Here is a 17,353-nt window from a genome sequence, read left to right as displayed (position 1 = left end):
CTTCATTTAGAGCTGGCAATGAGTAACGTGCGTTCATTTGAACACAAATCTGTTCTCGTTCAAGAATCGCTATATACATTACTCTTTGAACAAAAACAGATTACGTATAACGTGTCACTGCCCACGATATATTCCTTACACTTATAACGCGATTTGTGTCCATTATTTAGTTTCAAAAGGTCGAGTGCAAGCTTGCGAAATCAAATTCTATTGTTCAGACAATCTGTTCCTGAAACTCGGAGAAATAATCAAATACAAGTTTTAATATTTCCGTTTTGCGTAAGACTATCCGGCTCATTCGAACACAAGTCTGTTCTCATTCAAGAATAGTGAAAACATTCAGTATACGTAATGTCTACCGCAATCTGACTTTCTAAGCAACAGATGTACTTTCTTCAAAACAACACGATTAAAACAATACATACGTTGTTGTCAACTTCAATCCAACATCTCAATATCCTGTATTCGCAGTCAACAACTAGTCTTCAACAAACAAAGTTTGACACCTCAGCAACCTGTTATCAAGACCTCGTTCACTTTTTTGAAGAACAACACAATCAATCGAATCTTACAGACATTATTAGCATTTCGTTTCAGATTAAAGCCAGAAGATGGCGAAGGTTAGAGGCTTATACAAGGCTACTAAACAGGGGTTTCAATATAAGCCGGTTACCGGCGATCTACCGCCGCCTGTAGGACCTCTTACCGCCGTCTGTTTGGATATCATTAATGAAAACAAAAATGATAATAATAAAAAATGCAAATACAACAACAACGACGACCACTGAAATTTTTAAATGCTACAAAAAAGCGGCCAAACTAAACTTTCCAAAGAAATGGCGTACATGTTGTTTGTAGTCGCCGATCAGTGTTATCACTGTTCATCTCAGGATACCTAAGACATCTGAATGATTTAATATGATTAATTGTTATTATTTATTATTTTTTGTTAATTATTATTTATTATTTTTTATTTATTATTTTTATTTTATTTCATGATTAATTTTTATTATTTTATGATTATTGAAAACCTTAATAATGAACCGTGGGAGAATCAATGAAAAGTTGAAAATGAGGTTTGGTTTTGTAAGAATATTAGTAGAAAGAATTTTGTAAAGGTTATCTCATTTCATTTTTTTCTGAAGAGTTAAGAATCAGTTTGTTGCCGTGTTGGTACATTTGAATGAGTAGCAGAGAAGTTGCACTTGTTTTAAGAAAGGAGTTCAAAGAAATTACTGCCTAAGTGGACATCAAGTGTCACTGAGAGATATCTGCCTAGAAAGGTATTCAAAATGCACCCCTTTGCATCCAAAAATTATTAGTTAGTCGAAAAAAAATCCTGCTTTGTGGTCAATAAAAATACCAATCAACAGCACGCTTTTTGATGACCAGAAAGCTGGAAATCGCATTTCCGAGCTTCTAGATTTCAAATTTTTCTGGGGGGAGCATACCCCCAGTCCCCCCTAGGAAAAACGGGCCTTACGGCCCCTTTAGTGGTCACAGCCGCCTATTACACCTTCAGTGGCCGCTTATGACTAATGTTATTGAAACCCCTGCTAAACACTACACACAAAATACCCCTGATGGTTATCTAGTTCAGTAGAGTACATAAATAATTGGTGACTTCATTTCGTTTCAGATCTACAGAAGGTGGCGAAGGTTTAAACAGATTTACGCTTATACAACTTAAGGGTAGCAGGGGTAGCACACTTGAAAAACAAAGTCCATTATTTCAGTATTCGCATCAGAGATCCAACGGCAAATCTGCATTCCTAGAATTCCTAAAAGTTAACAGGAGGTGATTGGGTCTAATTATCATTGTGAATTGTGCAGTATCTACTTGATTCTTCAATGTTGTGTTATCGCCACACTCTTAAACAATATGGTTCAGTTTAAATCGAAACAGACTATTTGCCTTTTTGTGTTCATTAATACAGTTAATGGCCGTTAACTTAATAAATTGCTAATTAAACATGACACTGATTTTATATAGATTCCTATTGCTAGAACTACAATAACAACTAGAGAAATAGGTATCTTTTTATTTCACTACGTTGTCTACGTTATGTTTTGTGCTGAAAAATTGTATAACATCATTGCATTATACAGGAGTTCTTAAACTTAATTATTCACCACGAATAGACCTGCAGATACAAGTTTAATCCACAAAAAGCCAATATTAGATCCTTTATTATTTTGCTATGTTAATATATCGTGCATAAGTAACTTTGATCATCCTTCCAAAGAGTACAATAGTGGTCTTCCTTTGTGACAGTTGATTAACTATAAGTTGACAATAAATCTGTTACAAGCTTCTTGTACTTCCACTTGTTTCCCAGTTTTAGCACTCACCACACCATTGAAAGAATTTCCCAGAGACCTCTTTGAAAGAAACACAGGAATTCAAATTATCAGTTTGCTGAAGTATAGATACATGTAAATAAACAAATGATAAGTCACCAAAGGCAAACAAATTGTGTTTTCACTTCCATACAACAAGACATCCTTAAATGTTCACTACAATGCACACTAACAGATGGCCACTAACAGCTTAAGCTGGATTGTGTTGGTAAGATGCCCCATGCAAGTGAGCCAGATTATTGTTTCACAAATTATGACCTTAAAATGGTTGTCAAACATGTAAACAATGTAAACTATGAAAACTGAGTAAACTAAGTAATATTGTATTTCACAAAATAAATGTAAAAACAATTTCTACAAGCCATAAAATTTGGAACTAAATGCTTTATTTGACACATGAAAATTAACAGAGGCAACAAATACAAAAAGCATCACACTGAACAATTTTTGTGTTTAAATATATGCCTTTATTTAATTTTTATAAATTTATCAATACCTTTTTAAGTGAAGTAGTTGCATACATCACAGTCTCTATAGATGACCCATGGGTCAAAGCCATAACAACAAAAAAGCCACTCTCCCTTGTCTTGTTAGAGGGATGAAACACCAGATCACACTGAGGAATGATGTTGAATGAGTTCCTCAGTGACTCGTGACTGAGGCGCTAGAAATAAATAGTAGAAAGTAATAAGTCTTTAGATTATACCATGACAGATGAAACAAAATTATAAATATTATTACTTCTTAATCACATAAATGAAGACACGAGGCCTTACATAAATTAGCATGAGGGTTTACCCATGCCAGTGCAATCACTCTATCTCTCAATGCCAGAAATAATTGATTTTCGTTACATGGCAGAACATGTGTCAACCTTATAAATCTCTATTTTCCAATTTATAACTCAATCCATACGCATACCTGAACGAAAAAGTAATGCTTAGCAATGTGCATTTCACATGTTATGCAACCCTGGAGAGGCCTTTACCAAAATAACCCACAAATCCGTATGATTTGTGATTTTTGAAATGTTTCAAAGCGAAGTTAACATGGTCTCCAAACAAGACGTTCATGATTTAGAAAAGCTGAGTCATTTTGGTGTTCAGTCAAGGTGTCTAATCATTATGAATTAGTCAAACAATTTCACAAATTTGGTGAAGTAATGTCTGTTGACCAACTGTTATTTCCAGCACTGCAAACTTTCCAGACACCAACTAAATGCTCTAAACACTAGGAGACTCGTGGTGAGCAAGGCCATGCAACGACAGGTTTGTAATGGCAAATCTACACTAGCAGACAAAACAGGACTTGTCTGTGACAAACTCAAACCAAAAAAATTTGTCAATACTACTTTGCCTCTTTCTGTGTCTTCACACTTGAAACCATTTATACTCTACAGTCTGCCAAATCCGCCAACTAGGTTTCACAGAACAATCCAGACAATGTGCGTTTCCAGAAAATATCCATACTCCCCCCACAGAAGGGATTGGAATTTCCTGGGGGGTGAGGGGTTCTATGAGACCAAAACATTTAAAGAAATGTATGACGCTTAACTGGAATTTCCAGAGGGGTGGGTAGGTGTTAGAAAAAATCCCTTCTGTGGGGGAGGTATGGATATTTTCTGGAACTACACAATCTTATTATAGATGCTTATGAACGGCTTTTGTAGTAAGGATTTTGTCCTGTTTTAACTCAGAAAATTGAATTATTTACTTGGCACCTTTGAAGATTTTGCTTTAAACAGTGCTTCTTTCTTGAATATGGTAGGTAAGCAAAATGAGATATATTTCTCTTATGGTGAAAAAAAATGTCTAACAAATAGTTAAAAAGTAAGCTAGCTAAGCAATACCATTGGGGCAGCCTTATCTAGGTGCCAGCCTGCAACATCTTTTATAGTAATCTCGACATCCTCTTTACTGGTAACAGAGAAGTCAAGGGATTCAATCGATGACATCATTTTCCCTCCTTTTTCATGCTCAATTGCCATCAACTTCTGTTAAAATAAAAAAAGGCTTTACATAAATAACATTTGCATGCCATTGCCATTAAAAACCACATTTGTTCACGCAAAAATTAGACCCTTTAATAATAAAGCGTACTTAAAACACAAGACCTGTATTGAATAAAGTCTTATTTTATAATCAACAACTTGTAAAACATACCTCAAATGACCATTCACAATCATCAAAACAGTACAGCCTCATAACAAGATCTTCACCAACTCTTGTGTCAGTGCAGAATGCTGCAACCTTCATTCTCTTGAATACTGACAGAGAAGACTTATCAAACTTCCCAACAACTATAAATGTTGACAGATGATCTGTATTAAATCTTACATGGTTGCTTTTGCAGACAATATTCTTTATTCCTTGGCCTGTGAAATTTTCAGTTTGGCTTACAGTTACCCATCTATTGTTTTGGTACTCCTTCAGAATGATATTCCATTTTTGGCCAGTTAAAACCATGTTTGCACCATGAGGTACCCAGACTTCAAGTTGCCCATTCAACTTTGAGACACTTGAAATTAACTTTATTCCTGGGCTAAGTGGCAATTCATCCTCTTCTAGAAGGCCCGACTGTTCTGATTCAGAGCTTGCTTGTATGACCAAATCGTTTGGCACAGCACATTGGTCACTGGGTGTAAAGCTATCAGAACCAATGACTTCTACTCCTGTCTTTTCAAATACTACATGACCAGCACCATGTTGTACTGGATAGTCACACAACACATTCTTGTAGGCTATTGGAAAAACAGGAAATATTGGAAATATTGTTAAATATAAAATCAACATTTAATGATAACTCTATCTTTATATATTTCCCTTTTTGCGGTCTTGGACCGAGTCTATGCATATGTCTCGTGCAGGACTGCACAAGCATGAGTAGAATGGTCAAGAGTTTAGGAACACTTGCATTATTATTCTAAGGTTCACAGTCACTAGAGCAGTCACAGCACAAGCCATTGCAAAAAGTCAAATACCAAAAACCCATAAACCATTGTTGAACTCCAAAACAATGTGCTATATATGAACTGTTACTTAGTTTGTCACAGGCCCCTGACTTTCATCAAGCTTCTGCACCAGCACCAGTGACTGAGTCAGATGATAGAACCTCTGAGCTACAGGAAGCTTTAAGCAAGTTAGGTCATTTACTTAATATGTGATACGAGACTTAATTAAACAACAAAAAACAATCTAGCCTCAAATACTACAGAAGAGAAAAACAGGTCTAACTGTGTCTGACACCTAGAGTTTGAGACATTAATATAAATTACTTATTCAGCATTTCAGTTGTATGATAGGTTATTTTAATTTGCAAGATGGTGTCATTTGACTAAACTACCAAAATGCTTCACTTTTTCTTTTTCTACTGCTACTACGGAAATTGTTACTTACTAACTACACTGCAGTTAAAAAGTGAAAAATGAAAATGAATTCTAGTAGCTGGAGTCAAATGATGACGTGGTGTTAGTCTTGTACCAAAAATTAAGGTAAGAGCATTACCAGTAAATAACAATTTAACTCACCTGGAGATGTAAGAGCTACGTCTGTAGGTTGAGTATCAAAATTCTTCAATGAACACTCCCTTTCTATTCCACAACTCTTTCTCTTTGGAGAGAAAATTACATATGCAAAGTATAGAACCAATACGCTAAAACCAAATGCTTGAATGGTCAAGTTGTCAAGACCCAGAGATTGCAGCATACTATGTTGTTCATTTTCTTGGCAAAATATAGTTGAAGACACTTGCTTAACCTTGGAAATAAAATGGAGTCAATGCAGTGAGACATCTTGATAGAAATTTAACCTGCTAGTATTTTGGTCCTTTAAAACTTGTAGACCACTATCCCTAAATGACTGACTGATCAGCAAGAAAATATAAAACAAACAGGTAATATGCTTATTATAAGAGCTCGTTACAGACCTTGTTAACAAAGTTATACAGTTAGATTTACAGCATAAATTTAGCGCTGTTAATGTCATGATCAAACTACACTAATTGATCTCTAGGCCAGAGAGATGTCTGTTGATGTCCAAGGACGGCCTTATATGCATAAGGTGATTGAATTTCTTGAAAACCACAGTTTTATTACACCATCTATACTACCATCTAAGGCATTATCAGGGTCAGGTATATATTGGATGTTACTGGTTGGGAAACCTGATAAATTATATACAGTAAACTAGTGGAGCGGTTGTATGTTAGGAGTGCCAATGATATAACAAAAATGTGGGAGATGGGAGCCAGAACTGGTGATGTTACAAGATGGGAAGTTATGTGTTTAAATAAGAAAAAGAAGTGTTGATAATGGAGACCATGCGTAGTTGTATTGGGAGATGGGAGTGCAATTATGCAACAAGATTAGGCCAAAATGGAAACATTGTGCAATAGGCTGAGCTGATGATGCTGCAAGATGGGGAAATTGTGTCCCTGACTAGCAGACTGAAGTGCTAATGACACCATGACAAGATAGGGAGTCAATGGATATCAGTATGACTGTCAAGGTTGGGAAATGGGAGTGCTCATGTGGCAAGATGAAAGAAAAAGGGAGAAAGGAGTGTTGTACAAGTGACAAAATGGAGAGGTTGGATGGGACAGCTGATATGACAGATGGAGAAGCTTTGATCAGGAGATGGAACAGCAGATAATATGAGTGCTGACCAAATGTGACAAAATCAAGAGGCTGAGACATGAACGCTAATGACGTGAAAAGATGGGGAGGCTGTGTGGTTGGAAGTTTGCAATGCTGATGAAGCAAGATGAAAGACCTACTAAAGGATATATGAGACTAGGGATGGGTAACATAATGACATGACAAGACAGAGGCGCTGTATGGATAGAAGATTTGGAACATAGGGAAAATGATATGTAAAGGTAGAAGTACAGTTGCGAGGAGTTATAATGTGGCAAGATAGAGCCCAGGGAGGTGATAGACCTGATGTGACAGTATGGAGGAGGGAGAGCTGATGACCTGACAGGACAGAGGTAGTATATCTATGGGAGTCGAGACCTGATGATGTGGGATGGATGGGAGTAGGGCTGTCAGGAACATACAAAACCTTACAGTGAGACAAGATGGTTGGTATATCAGATGAGCTCCTGATGATGTGACAGGATGGAGACGACATATAGAGAAGGTTTGGACTAATTTTGGTGTTAAGAGGGGGTAGGGAATGAAGAAAGACATTGAAAAGAAGCAAACACACCGAGCAATGGAATAGAAAGTGCTAACTGTTAGATATGTGCAGTCAGGTGTCTTTTAAACTTGGGTAATATTTAAGTTTATGTCTGGGTTTATGGCTTTAGTGGGCTCACTGAAGCAGGCTGTTGAAATTTCCTACAGGCTACTTACTTAAGCGTATGTAAAAAAGGACGTTGTGTCAGACGACGGTAATGTAGGGTGAAATAATTACTTACCAACAAGCTCATGATAAAGATAACGTTTTCCATTTGGCAATCCTAATTTGGACACAGCCGACCACAGTAGACTTATAGAGAACAAAACACCTAGTTAAATACTAAATACTTGAGACAATTGTTTCCCAATTACAGGAAATCAGGCCATTTTAAAAATTGACTTCAAAGTTCGTACTGGTTTTTCTAAGTGCGTGTTAAATTGAAGCCCAAACAGAAAAAAATACTTTGTTCAAGAAGCTTAAATATTATCTACATCTTCATTTCATTACGTCGATAAAAAATCGTGAGACATCAAACTAACTTTTCTTAAAACATATATTACATAACGAGAAAAAATAAGAACGTAAAAAGTTTCAAAAAAGTAACATGAATTCCTAGTCGCTACCTCGACATACTTTAAATTTGAAATAGTTTGCTAAAATGGTTTAAAAACTTTGTAAAGACCTACAATTAACAATGTCTGAAGGTAATGAGTTCCATTCGCGTATAGATCTAGGGGAGAAAATGAAAACTTTTAAACGGTAATTTTGGGTATTCTGTATCTAAATATAACCTCCAAAAGTCCAATCGATGAGAACAAATAATGATTCGATCAGCAAGTTTTTGAAGTCTACATTTCCACGTTTCGTGATTGTTTAAAACACATTAAAAGTTAATTTGTTCAAGGAGCTTTAGTAATATACCTAAATTACATGTTTTAACCCTACCTTTCAGAGTTTAAAGTCAGAAATTCCAATCGACGAGGAAAATATGATTCGATTAGCAAGTTTTCGAAATCCACGACTTCCCAGAATTGAACATGTGGCGGGGGATTCCCCGAAATGGATTCCTCCGTCCAATCAGGTTTGGGTTTCAATCAAAGGAGACATCTCAGAGTTAAAACCGAACTTTCGCTTACTGATAAACGAAAAGCGAAACCTTTCACTACTTCACAGTTGTTACGTTGGAGAATTGAGGAGCTAGGAGGTCAAAATATAGTAATCATGAGTTCAGTGGACAAAAACAGTAGCAAAATGGTAAATCTTAATCGTTGTCTTCCTTTTGACGGAGTTATTTTCTGTTAGGGAAAGATTCGCGATGTTTATTTCATTTTCACTTTCGTAAGCTCACGAAGCCAGTTTTTAAATTTGCAAAATTATTGGTATCGTACACCTTTTCGATTTCGATACCTGTTTATAAGTACCAGGAAAGCAAGCTGTGGAAGACTTAAGACACGTTTATTTAATTTGTAGAATGCTGATAGTGAGGATGAAGTTTCCGAAAGCGAAGAGACAGTCGAGGAACTGCTGGCGATAGGGAATGATTCTGTGCAACATAATGATTTAGAAGACTCTGAAAATGAAGCATTGGCGACTCTACAGAAGGAGAAAGCACCGACATACATGCCCGTAACAAATTTTTCCGGGGTTGAGGGAGCTCTTTTCAGCGTCACTGAAACGTACCCCCTCCCTTCACTACCGAGCACGTCGTTAGAAGATAGCACCTTACCAGAACAAAATGGAGGCAACCGTACATGTAGTTCTCATCAATCCGGATCTCTCGTAAGGGGACGTTCTGACGGAGAGAAGACACCCGTACAAAGTAAGCTCGAAGAATCCAAGAACTTTTGTTTAAATTTGCTTTGCTTTGTTCCTTGCCTATAAAAGTTGCAATGCTAACTCACTGAAGACTGTCTCTGTCTTTTACATTAAGATTCTCGTACTTCAACGTAGTCGATATTATCCGTTATTCTCAATAAAAATTCGATCATTTACCCTTGCTTGTCTGGTTTGAGCTCTTCATGTGTGATGCTTTCCTGCTAAAACTTCAGTCGACAAAATTGTGAGAACACTGAACAATATATATGCTTTACTTTGCGTAACAATCTTAACAGACAACTGCTTCCATTTCAGTGTCTCAGTATTTCACGTATAAGAACAAACAGTAATTTTCAATTTAGGCCACCCGCCCACTAACACTTTTGATTCCGATTACATATCAATCCCTTGCAGATTTTTGTGAGCGCTCAGTGCAGAGTCCATGCCCAGGAATGATGGCGAGACTGTTCCTCTTAGAAAGAACACACCAAGAAAGGAATGAGAAGTTGTATATCCTGTTTATAATTCCCGAAGAGAAATACCAGGTAAAATGTTGTACAACTGTAGATTCAAGCAACGTTTAGCACTGTTAACTTACTTTCAAATCCTTCTGACAAAAACTAATTCTAATTTAATAACAGATGTTTTTTTTTGAAGTTGTTTGGCAGGTGGTATGAAAAACACATACATATACTGTATTTGAATAATGGTTTTAAAAGGTACCAGGGTGAGAGATTATTTATAATTGTAACATGCTGTCAGAAAAGACTTTTACTTAACCCGGGTTTGACTTCTTTTTCCTCTCGGATCAAAAAAGGGGTGGGAGACCAAACTATGAACGATTCACTCATATTCAGTGGATTGCTGTTTAGATTAATTTAGCCAATCTCTTGGCTACCAAGCCACAGTTGTACCCACTTGTTAAAACTTCATATTTACAGAAAATGACTTTTTCATAGGTTTACAAAGCCATTTTGGAGAGTTACGTCGATGACACAACATCACAGCAAGGCTACAAAACCAGACAAATTCCATTTGCTGTTAATAATGCCAGGAGCCGAGAGTTTCATACCCTGTATGTGCAGGAGCAGATGAAAGTGTCATTTGAACTAGAGAGCCAATGGCAGCGAAACTTTGTCACTCTAGATGCTGGACGAGAATACGTAAGTTCATAAGAATAATATTAACCTACAAACAGGCTCTCATGTTCGTGAGCAGGCTCTCTTGTTTGGATCAGTGGCCCAAGACAAATTCACTCAGTAACACTAAAGCCCATGTGAAACCCAAAAAGAACCCTACAAACATGTGAGCCTTCTCACAGGCTGTTATATAGTTAACAAAACAAAATTGTTTAAATTATGACAACAATGATGTATTGATTTCAGATAAAATCTGAGTTTTTCAGTACATTATATTTCCAAGTAATTTTGTAAAAAAAATTATGCTTGTTTACAGCTACATTGCAATGTTACAATGTATTAGACATTATTGGAAAAGCTATTTTTGGAGTGCTGAATGACTGAATCCCAGCATTTTTTTCTCTTCGACTTTCTCCGCAATACTTCATGTGTTCACTAATATTATGTTTACATAAAAAATATCAATTTATATTAATTTTACACTTTGTTACTCACCATAAATTATCCTTGTACTTTTAGGTTTTCAGGGTTCCAAACATTCGCTGTGAGAGTGAAAACAGAGTAGCACCAGGGGCCAAGTCACATTTTAGGGTGGAGTATACTGGTGGACCTGGAAGGCTTTGTCAAGAACAAGGCAAAATAACATTGACAGTTGATTCAACAGTGCAGTCTACCCTGTTTTTCTCCATTGCTATTTGGGTAAATCTTAATTTTCCTTCAAATATCACAATGCCCTGTTAGTGTGCAATCAATATTTCGTTACACAATTTTTGCTGTTAAAATGCTTTTGAGGATAGGACCTCTATTAAAAGAAATTTCAGTCCCTTTTATATTTTACAGTTACTTTCTTAGTATCCACAGCTGTAGTGCTGGAAATGCACTAAAATTTGTATTGACACTTAAATAAAGGTTATTATCTTATCTTTACAGTTAAAACAGGCGCTACTTTTTGCTAAATGTTCTATTTTTGTTAGCTGTTGTGATTCATTATTCTAGTTATATACGTGTTACTCCATCAACGAAAAAGTAACAATATTGTTTTCAATATTATTCTTGTCAGTGCTATAGCAGTTGGTGTTTTACCTCAGGTTTGTCTTCTCCACAGGTTCCAGACTGATGGGAAGAAAAGAAAACAACTTGCAGAAAGATTAATTCTACATGGAGTACTCAGGTTCTCTGTCCCATTGGTAATGTTGTTAACACATTATTATGATATTATTGTTAACTGTTTTCATTAAGATAAAAAAAAACCTTGAAAAAAGAAGAAAAAAAAAAAAAAAAAAGAAAAAGAAAAAAAAAGAAAGGTGATTACTGTATATATCCACAGGAAACTGGTTCATAAAATAAAGGCCCAGTAAGCCAATAACCAGTTTTGCTTTTTAATAGATCAGGCTTTGAGATTTATAGATTTAGAGGCTGGCTGTTTTGCTGTTTTTAAGAGTGTTTTACTTATGGGAGATAACTAGATGGTCAATGTTTGATTAAGGTGAAAGTAAGTAAATAGTTATAGTGAAACAAAAAATGAAAAAGAGAATTATTAACAAGTTACACAAAGTAATGACAAAATAGTAGACTGCCACTGTCTGTTGGTAGTTACCAGTAGTAGTAGCAGAGCATGTTTATACATTGTGTAAACATTACATACTGTTCATCTAAATGATACCTGTTATCCGGAAGACACAAAACTGAGGTTATCGAGTCTATTCTTGCCCATAACTGGATTATGGACTGCTGCACATGCAGCGTACATGTATTATTGAGATGAGACAAACAAACTGAAACATGTCTTCAGTGAAGAGGTTAAAACCTGATCAGAAAAATTGCTCTGTATAGTGAGCAACAAAATATTGGCAAAGGTTGACTTTTAAAAAAAGAGTCATCAAAAACTGTCAAAGTACCTTTTTCAGAATTCCACAACTTTGCACAAATGTTTTCTTTTTAATGTTCAGTTCCTAAAATTGCTAGGTGAAAATTCAGGGGAAGCTGTCCAGTAAAGCTCCTCTCACAATTCAATTTAGTGGGGTTTTTTTTTCAAAGTTAAGTAGAATCTAACTACCGCACTAAAGGGCCACCCAACAATGAATAATCGTTCTTGTTGGGTTTCAAAAATTTACCAGTGTGGAATTCTTAATAAGGTCCTCTGGTGGTATGTTATGGTTTACAACCCTTGTAAATTGATGGATTGATACTGTCACAATAAAAAGACTAATTGATGTGAGTAATAGTGTTCAAAAAAAGGACTGACATAATAGATTACCACAGAAACAATAACTTGTTAAAATGCCCTTAATTTTAGCTTGTGTCATTTTAACTCAAAGTGAACTTGGGCAATCTAATGTTTTGTTATCAAATAGTGCCTGGCATGTTCAGATACCAAACACATTTAAAAAGGATCAGACTTCTGAGTTACATCAAACAAACATTTTAGGATGTTTTGAACTTGTCTAAAGAACTTTTCAAACTGCAAGATATTTCAGTCATCATTTGATAACAAAGATGAATCACTAAGCTCAGTTTTGAGTTTTAAGCACTTGAGCTAAAACTAAGGGTGTTCTGACTACTTACTTGAACTCAAGGAAACTTAATTTCCCCCCCCCCCCCCTCGTCAAAGTTAGTTACCCTCACTCTAGCATCACTTATTGAAGGGTGGTAGTATCAATCCATCAAAATGCAAGGGCTGTTACCCATTACAAGCCACCTAAAGCCTGGCACACTCTATAAAGCAATAAGTATTTGTCACTTGCAACCAGAGGCTCAAGAGGGCTCGGCTTCAAAAATTCCTTACAGCAACCATTACTTTTGCTTGTGACAAAAATCAGCTAACAGAGTGCACCAGGCTTTATGCTGAGCTGTCAGGAGAGTGAAACCTGTAATGTACAAGTCAAGTACTTTAGAGTCTTGATGTGTCAAGAAGTGTTGTTGTTATTATGTTTTGTCTTTGTACACTGACAGCTGCACAAATACATGACATTAACATACATGTAATATATAGCTATGTATATAGAAGCACTTTTACACAAAACATTTCAAATTGTTTTCTCATAACAGTTTTCAATTGCACTAAAACGAAGATGGCAATCATAGGTTTACAGTCACATAAAACCCTTTGTTGACAATACTCTATGGAAGGAAAATGTCATGTATTTGTGTAATTTGTACATACAGGTATAGGTTGTATAAATGTTGTAAGATACATTCACACATAAATAGATCTAGATGTGTTTAGAAATAAGGTCAGGTTCAAATGTAGTTCTGTGATGATTTGTGGTTCATTTCCTTTACACACAACTGACTACAAATCAACAAAACAACATTTGGGCCTGTAACAACATAATTGTGTCAATATTCAAAACAATTCCACTTAAAGTTACATGACAATGTGAATGCGAAGAAGTGTTGGTGTCTGTACCTCACAGGAATATTGTTTGAATAATGGCATTCAATGTTGGAAATCTTAGATAGCCAAGTCTGAATATAAGGGGTGAATGGAGCATTTCTGTTAAAAAACAGTCTCTGTAATATCAAGAATAGTTTTCCTTCATTTTCATATCTTCCAAAGGTTGCAAAGTACATCTGTACCTGCATATGAATGAGATATTAATTTTCTAGATCATTTTTTAATCTTTGAGGCCAAAGTGAGTTTTTTTTAAACAAGTCTTTGACTGTGTACTTAAAAAAATGAATAAATTTTTACCTTAATTTTTGACAGTGAAATAGCTAGTATTTCTCACACACCACTGGTAGCGTGACCTTCACCACAAACTCAACAAAGCAGTATTCAGGCACTAAGAAATTACAAAATAACACAAATGGCAGACTAATGAAAATATAAAAGTACTTTTAGCTGCACAAAGTGTCTTGGAGACATCCCCGGTCCCGCCACTGGCACCAGCTAGACCTCGTCATCACCAGGAGAGCGGACCTCAGCAGCATCCTTCACACGTGAAGCTACCACAGCGCAGACTGTGACTCCGATCACTCCCTCGTTGGCAGCAAGATCAGGCTGAAACCGCGTAAGATCCATCATGCCAAGTCTAAGGGTCGCCCTCGCATCAACACCTGCGCTACTGCCAAACCAGCCAAGGTTCAGAGCTTCGCCAAGACCCTTCAGAAGAAGCTTGCTGACCAGCCTTCAACCGAAGACATGGACACCAAATGGTCTCACCTCCGCGACGCTATTTACGACTCGGCCATGTCCGCTTTTGGGAGAAAAGAGCGCAAGAATGCTGACTGGTTCGAGGCGCATTGGGATGAAATGCAGCCGGTCACGGAAGCCAAAAGGATAGCCCTGCTGGCGTACAAGCAGAACTCTTGCCATAGCACACACGACGCCCTCAGAGTAGCTAAGAGCAAAGCCCAGCAGACCGCCCACCGCTGTGCTAACGTGTACTGGCAGAACCTGTGCGCCAAGTCCAGACAGCCGCCGACTGTGGCTACGCCAAAGGGATGTACGAGGGGATCAAGACGGCCACCGGCCCCATGAGCGTGAAAACAGCACCGCTCAAAGCAAAGTCTGGCGAAGTCATCACCGACCAGAGCAAGCAGCTGCAGCGTTGGGTCGAGCACTATCTCGAGCTCTACTCGACCCAGAACATCATGACAGACGCTGCCCTTGATGCCTTGCCCGGACTTCCAGCCATGGAGGAGCTAGACGAGATGCCCACACTAGAAGAGCTCAGCAAAGCCATTGACAACCTCGCCTGTGGCAAGGCGCCAGGGTTGGACAGCATACCAGCAGAAGTCCTAAAGCATGGCAAACTTTCCATCCTCCAGCCGCTTCACAAGCTCCTCTGCCATTGCTGGGAGAAAGGACACATCCCACAAGACATGAGAGATGCTAGTATAGTCACCCTTTACAAAAACAAGGGTGACCGAAGCGATTGCAATAACTATCGCGGCATTCCACTCCTCAGCATTGTAGGCAAAGTCTTTGCACGTGTCGCACTGGGTCGCCTGCAGAGTCTTGCTTTGCGAGTTTATCCAAGTTCCCAGTGTGGCTTCAGAGCCGGCAGATCCACAGTAGATATGATCTTCTCCCTCCGCCAGCTGCAGGAGAAGTGTCGTGAGCAGCAGCAACCATTGTTCCTCGCTTTTGTGGACCTGACAAAAGCCTTCAACCTGGTCAGTCGTAGTGGGCTCTTCCAAATCCTTCAGAAGATCGGCTGCCCACCAAAACTCCTCGCCCTCATCACCGCCTTCCACAAGGACATGCAGAACACCGTCTGCTTTGATGGAGCCACCTCGGATGCCTTCCCAGTCAGCAGTGGAGTAAAGCAGGGCTGCGTTTTGGCGCCAACCCTGTTCGGGATTTTCTTCTCGATGTTACTCCACTACGCCTTTGCCGATTGCTCGGAGGGTGTATACATTCGGACGAGGTCAGATGGCAAGCTTTTCAACATTGCCAGGCTCCACGCCAAAACCAAGACCCTTAAAGTGCTCATACGCGAGCTATTGTTCGCGGATGATGCTGCCCTGGCATCCCACAGCGAGGCAGGCCTTCAATGCTTGGTTGATAAGCTGTCTCACGCCTGCAAGGAGTTCGGCCTTACCATCAGTCTAAAGAAGACAAACATCCTAGCCCAAGATGCAGAGACACCTCCCGTCATTACCATCAACAACACTGAACTGGAGGTCGTGGACTCTTTCACTTACCTAGGGTCAACAGTGTCAAGCAAGGCGTCGCTAGATGTCGAGATCAGTTCAAGGATCGCCAAGGCAGCCGGCGTTATGGCCAAACTCAACAAGAGAGTGTGGATTAACGACCTGTTGAGCGAGAGGACCAAGCTGCAAGTCTACCGATCTTGTGTCCTTTCCACTCTCCTTTGCGGAAGCGAGTCGTGGTCCACATACGCCAGACAAGAGAAGCGGCTCAATGGGTTCCACCTCTGCTGCCTTCGGCGTCTCCTTCAGATCAAATGGCAGGACAGAGTCTCCAACACCAATGTTCTTCAACGAACCAACATGCCAAGCATCCCTACACTACTCATCCAAAGACGCCTACGGTGGCTCGGTCATGTTCACCGTATGGAACCCGATCGCTTGCCAAGGCAAGTCCTCTACGGGGAACCGTGGGAGGGCGCCCGACGCGTGGGCCGACCTCTCCTTCGCTTTAAGGATGTTTGCAAGCGTGACCTGCGACTCACTGATTTCAATCCCAATACCTGGGAGGTCCTCGCGCAAGACCGCGCCGCCTGGCGTCACGGTGTGAAGGAGGGGGCACTCAGGGCCGAGACGAAGGCCAGGGCCGAGGCGACAATTAAGCGGGCGGCAAGAAAGGAACGACAAGTATCAGTTCGCGAGGCCACCAACTACATCTGTACCAGCTGCAACAAAGACTGCCACTCAAGAATCGGGCTTTTGAGTCACTTAAGAGCCTGTCGACAGTGACGCGCTGACCATCGCCTCTCCGAGACGAGGATGCCATATTATTATTATTACCAACTTAAAATTCTTGGGGTGGGTGGGAAAAGGTCAGTAATCACATATGCAACAGAAACAACTGCCTGCCAAAGGTCACATGACCTATTCCCAGGCCCCAGTGGTGCATGAGAAAAACATTTTCTACTTATTTTGTTTCACTCAGCTAGTAAAAAAATTTACCTCTTTGCATATTCTCTTCAATAGGTTTTGTTTTATGTAACAGCTATGGACTACATATCTCAAATAGCTGTGCTTTATTTACATTACCCAGGATAATTCACTGATTATGTATTGTGTATTAAAAAAAATAATCCCTTCATTCCAAGTTCAGACTTGACTACTGTAGGCAATGCATGTTCTGTAAATAATGTATATTGATAAGTTCTAACCTCACACTGAATGCATACAAAAAAGTCATGTGGTTGATAGAATGCCTCT

The 17,353-nt window shown here is 38.7% G+C and overlaps 2 protein-coding genes across 5 annotated transcripts; one reads left to right on the top strand and one right to left on the bottom strand.

Annotated features, from left to right (window-relative positions):
* Positions 1–21: 21 nt before the first annotated feature.
* LOC145497005 (uncharacterized) lies at positions 22–8,553 on the bottom strand. 2 transcript variants are annotated; one of them, XM_081476780.1, is made up of 7 exons: positions 8,487–8,553; positions 7,780–7,850; positions 5,888–6,116; positions 4,524–5,101; positions 4,211–4,354; positions 2,858–3,025; positions 22–2,382 (listed from the first exon to the last, which is right to left on the bottom strand). In XM_081476780.1, the coding sequence occupies exons 2-7, from the start codon at positions 7,810–7,812 to the stop codon at positions 2,284–2,286; spliced, it is 1,251 nt and encodes a 416-aa protein (XP_081332906.1). In that variant the 5' UTR covers positions 7,813–7,850; positions 8,487–8,553; the 3' UTR covers positions 22–2,283. The 2 variants fall into 2 exon arrangements, with proteins under 2 accessions (XP_081332906.1, XP_081332907.1); XM_081476781.1 differs by lacking the exon at positions 8,487–8,553 and having other exon boundaries at positions 7,780–8,085.
* Positions 7,465–11,778, top strand: LOC145497007 (uncharacterized). 3 transcript variants are annotated; one of them, XM_081476784.1, is made up of 6 exons: positions 8,601–8,795; positions 9,012–9,360; positions 9,771–9,901; positions 10,316–10,519; positions 11,015–11,194; positions 11,601–11,778. In XM_081476784.1, the coding sequence occupies exons 1-6, from the start codon at positions 8,601–8,603 to the stop codon at positions 11,610–11,612; spliced, it is 1,071 nt and encodes a 356-aa protein (XP_081332910.1). In that variant the 3' UTR covers positions 11,613–11,778. The 3 variants fall into 3 exon arrangements, with proteins under 3 accessions (XP_081332911.1, XP_081332910.1, XP_081332909.1); XM_081476785.1 differs by lacking the exons at positions 8,601–8,795; positions 11,601–11,778 and adding an exon at positions 7,465–7,499 and having other exon boundaries at positions 11,015–11,572; XM_081476783.1 differs by lacking the exon at positions 11,601–11,778 and having other exon boundaries at positions 11,015–11,572.
* Positions 11,779–17,353: the final 5,575 nt, after the last annotated feature.

The sequence above is a fragment of the Orbicella franksi genome, chromosome 9 (assembly GCF_964199315.1).
Source record: "Orbicella franksi chromosome 9, jaOrbFran1.1, whole genome shotgun sequence".
NCBI classification, from domain to species: Eukaryota; Metazoa; Cnidaria; class Anthozoa; order Scleractinia; family Merulinidae; genus Orbicella; species Orbicella franksi.
The sequence above is the reverse complement of the archived record's forward strand: the minus strand, read 5'-3'. Positions and strand labels throughout refer to the sequence as shown.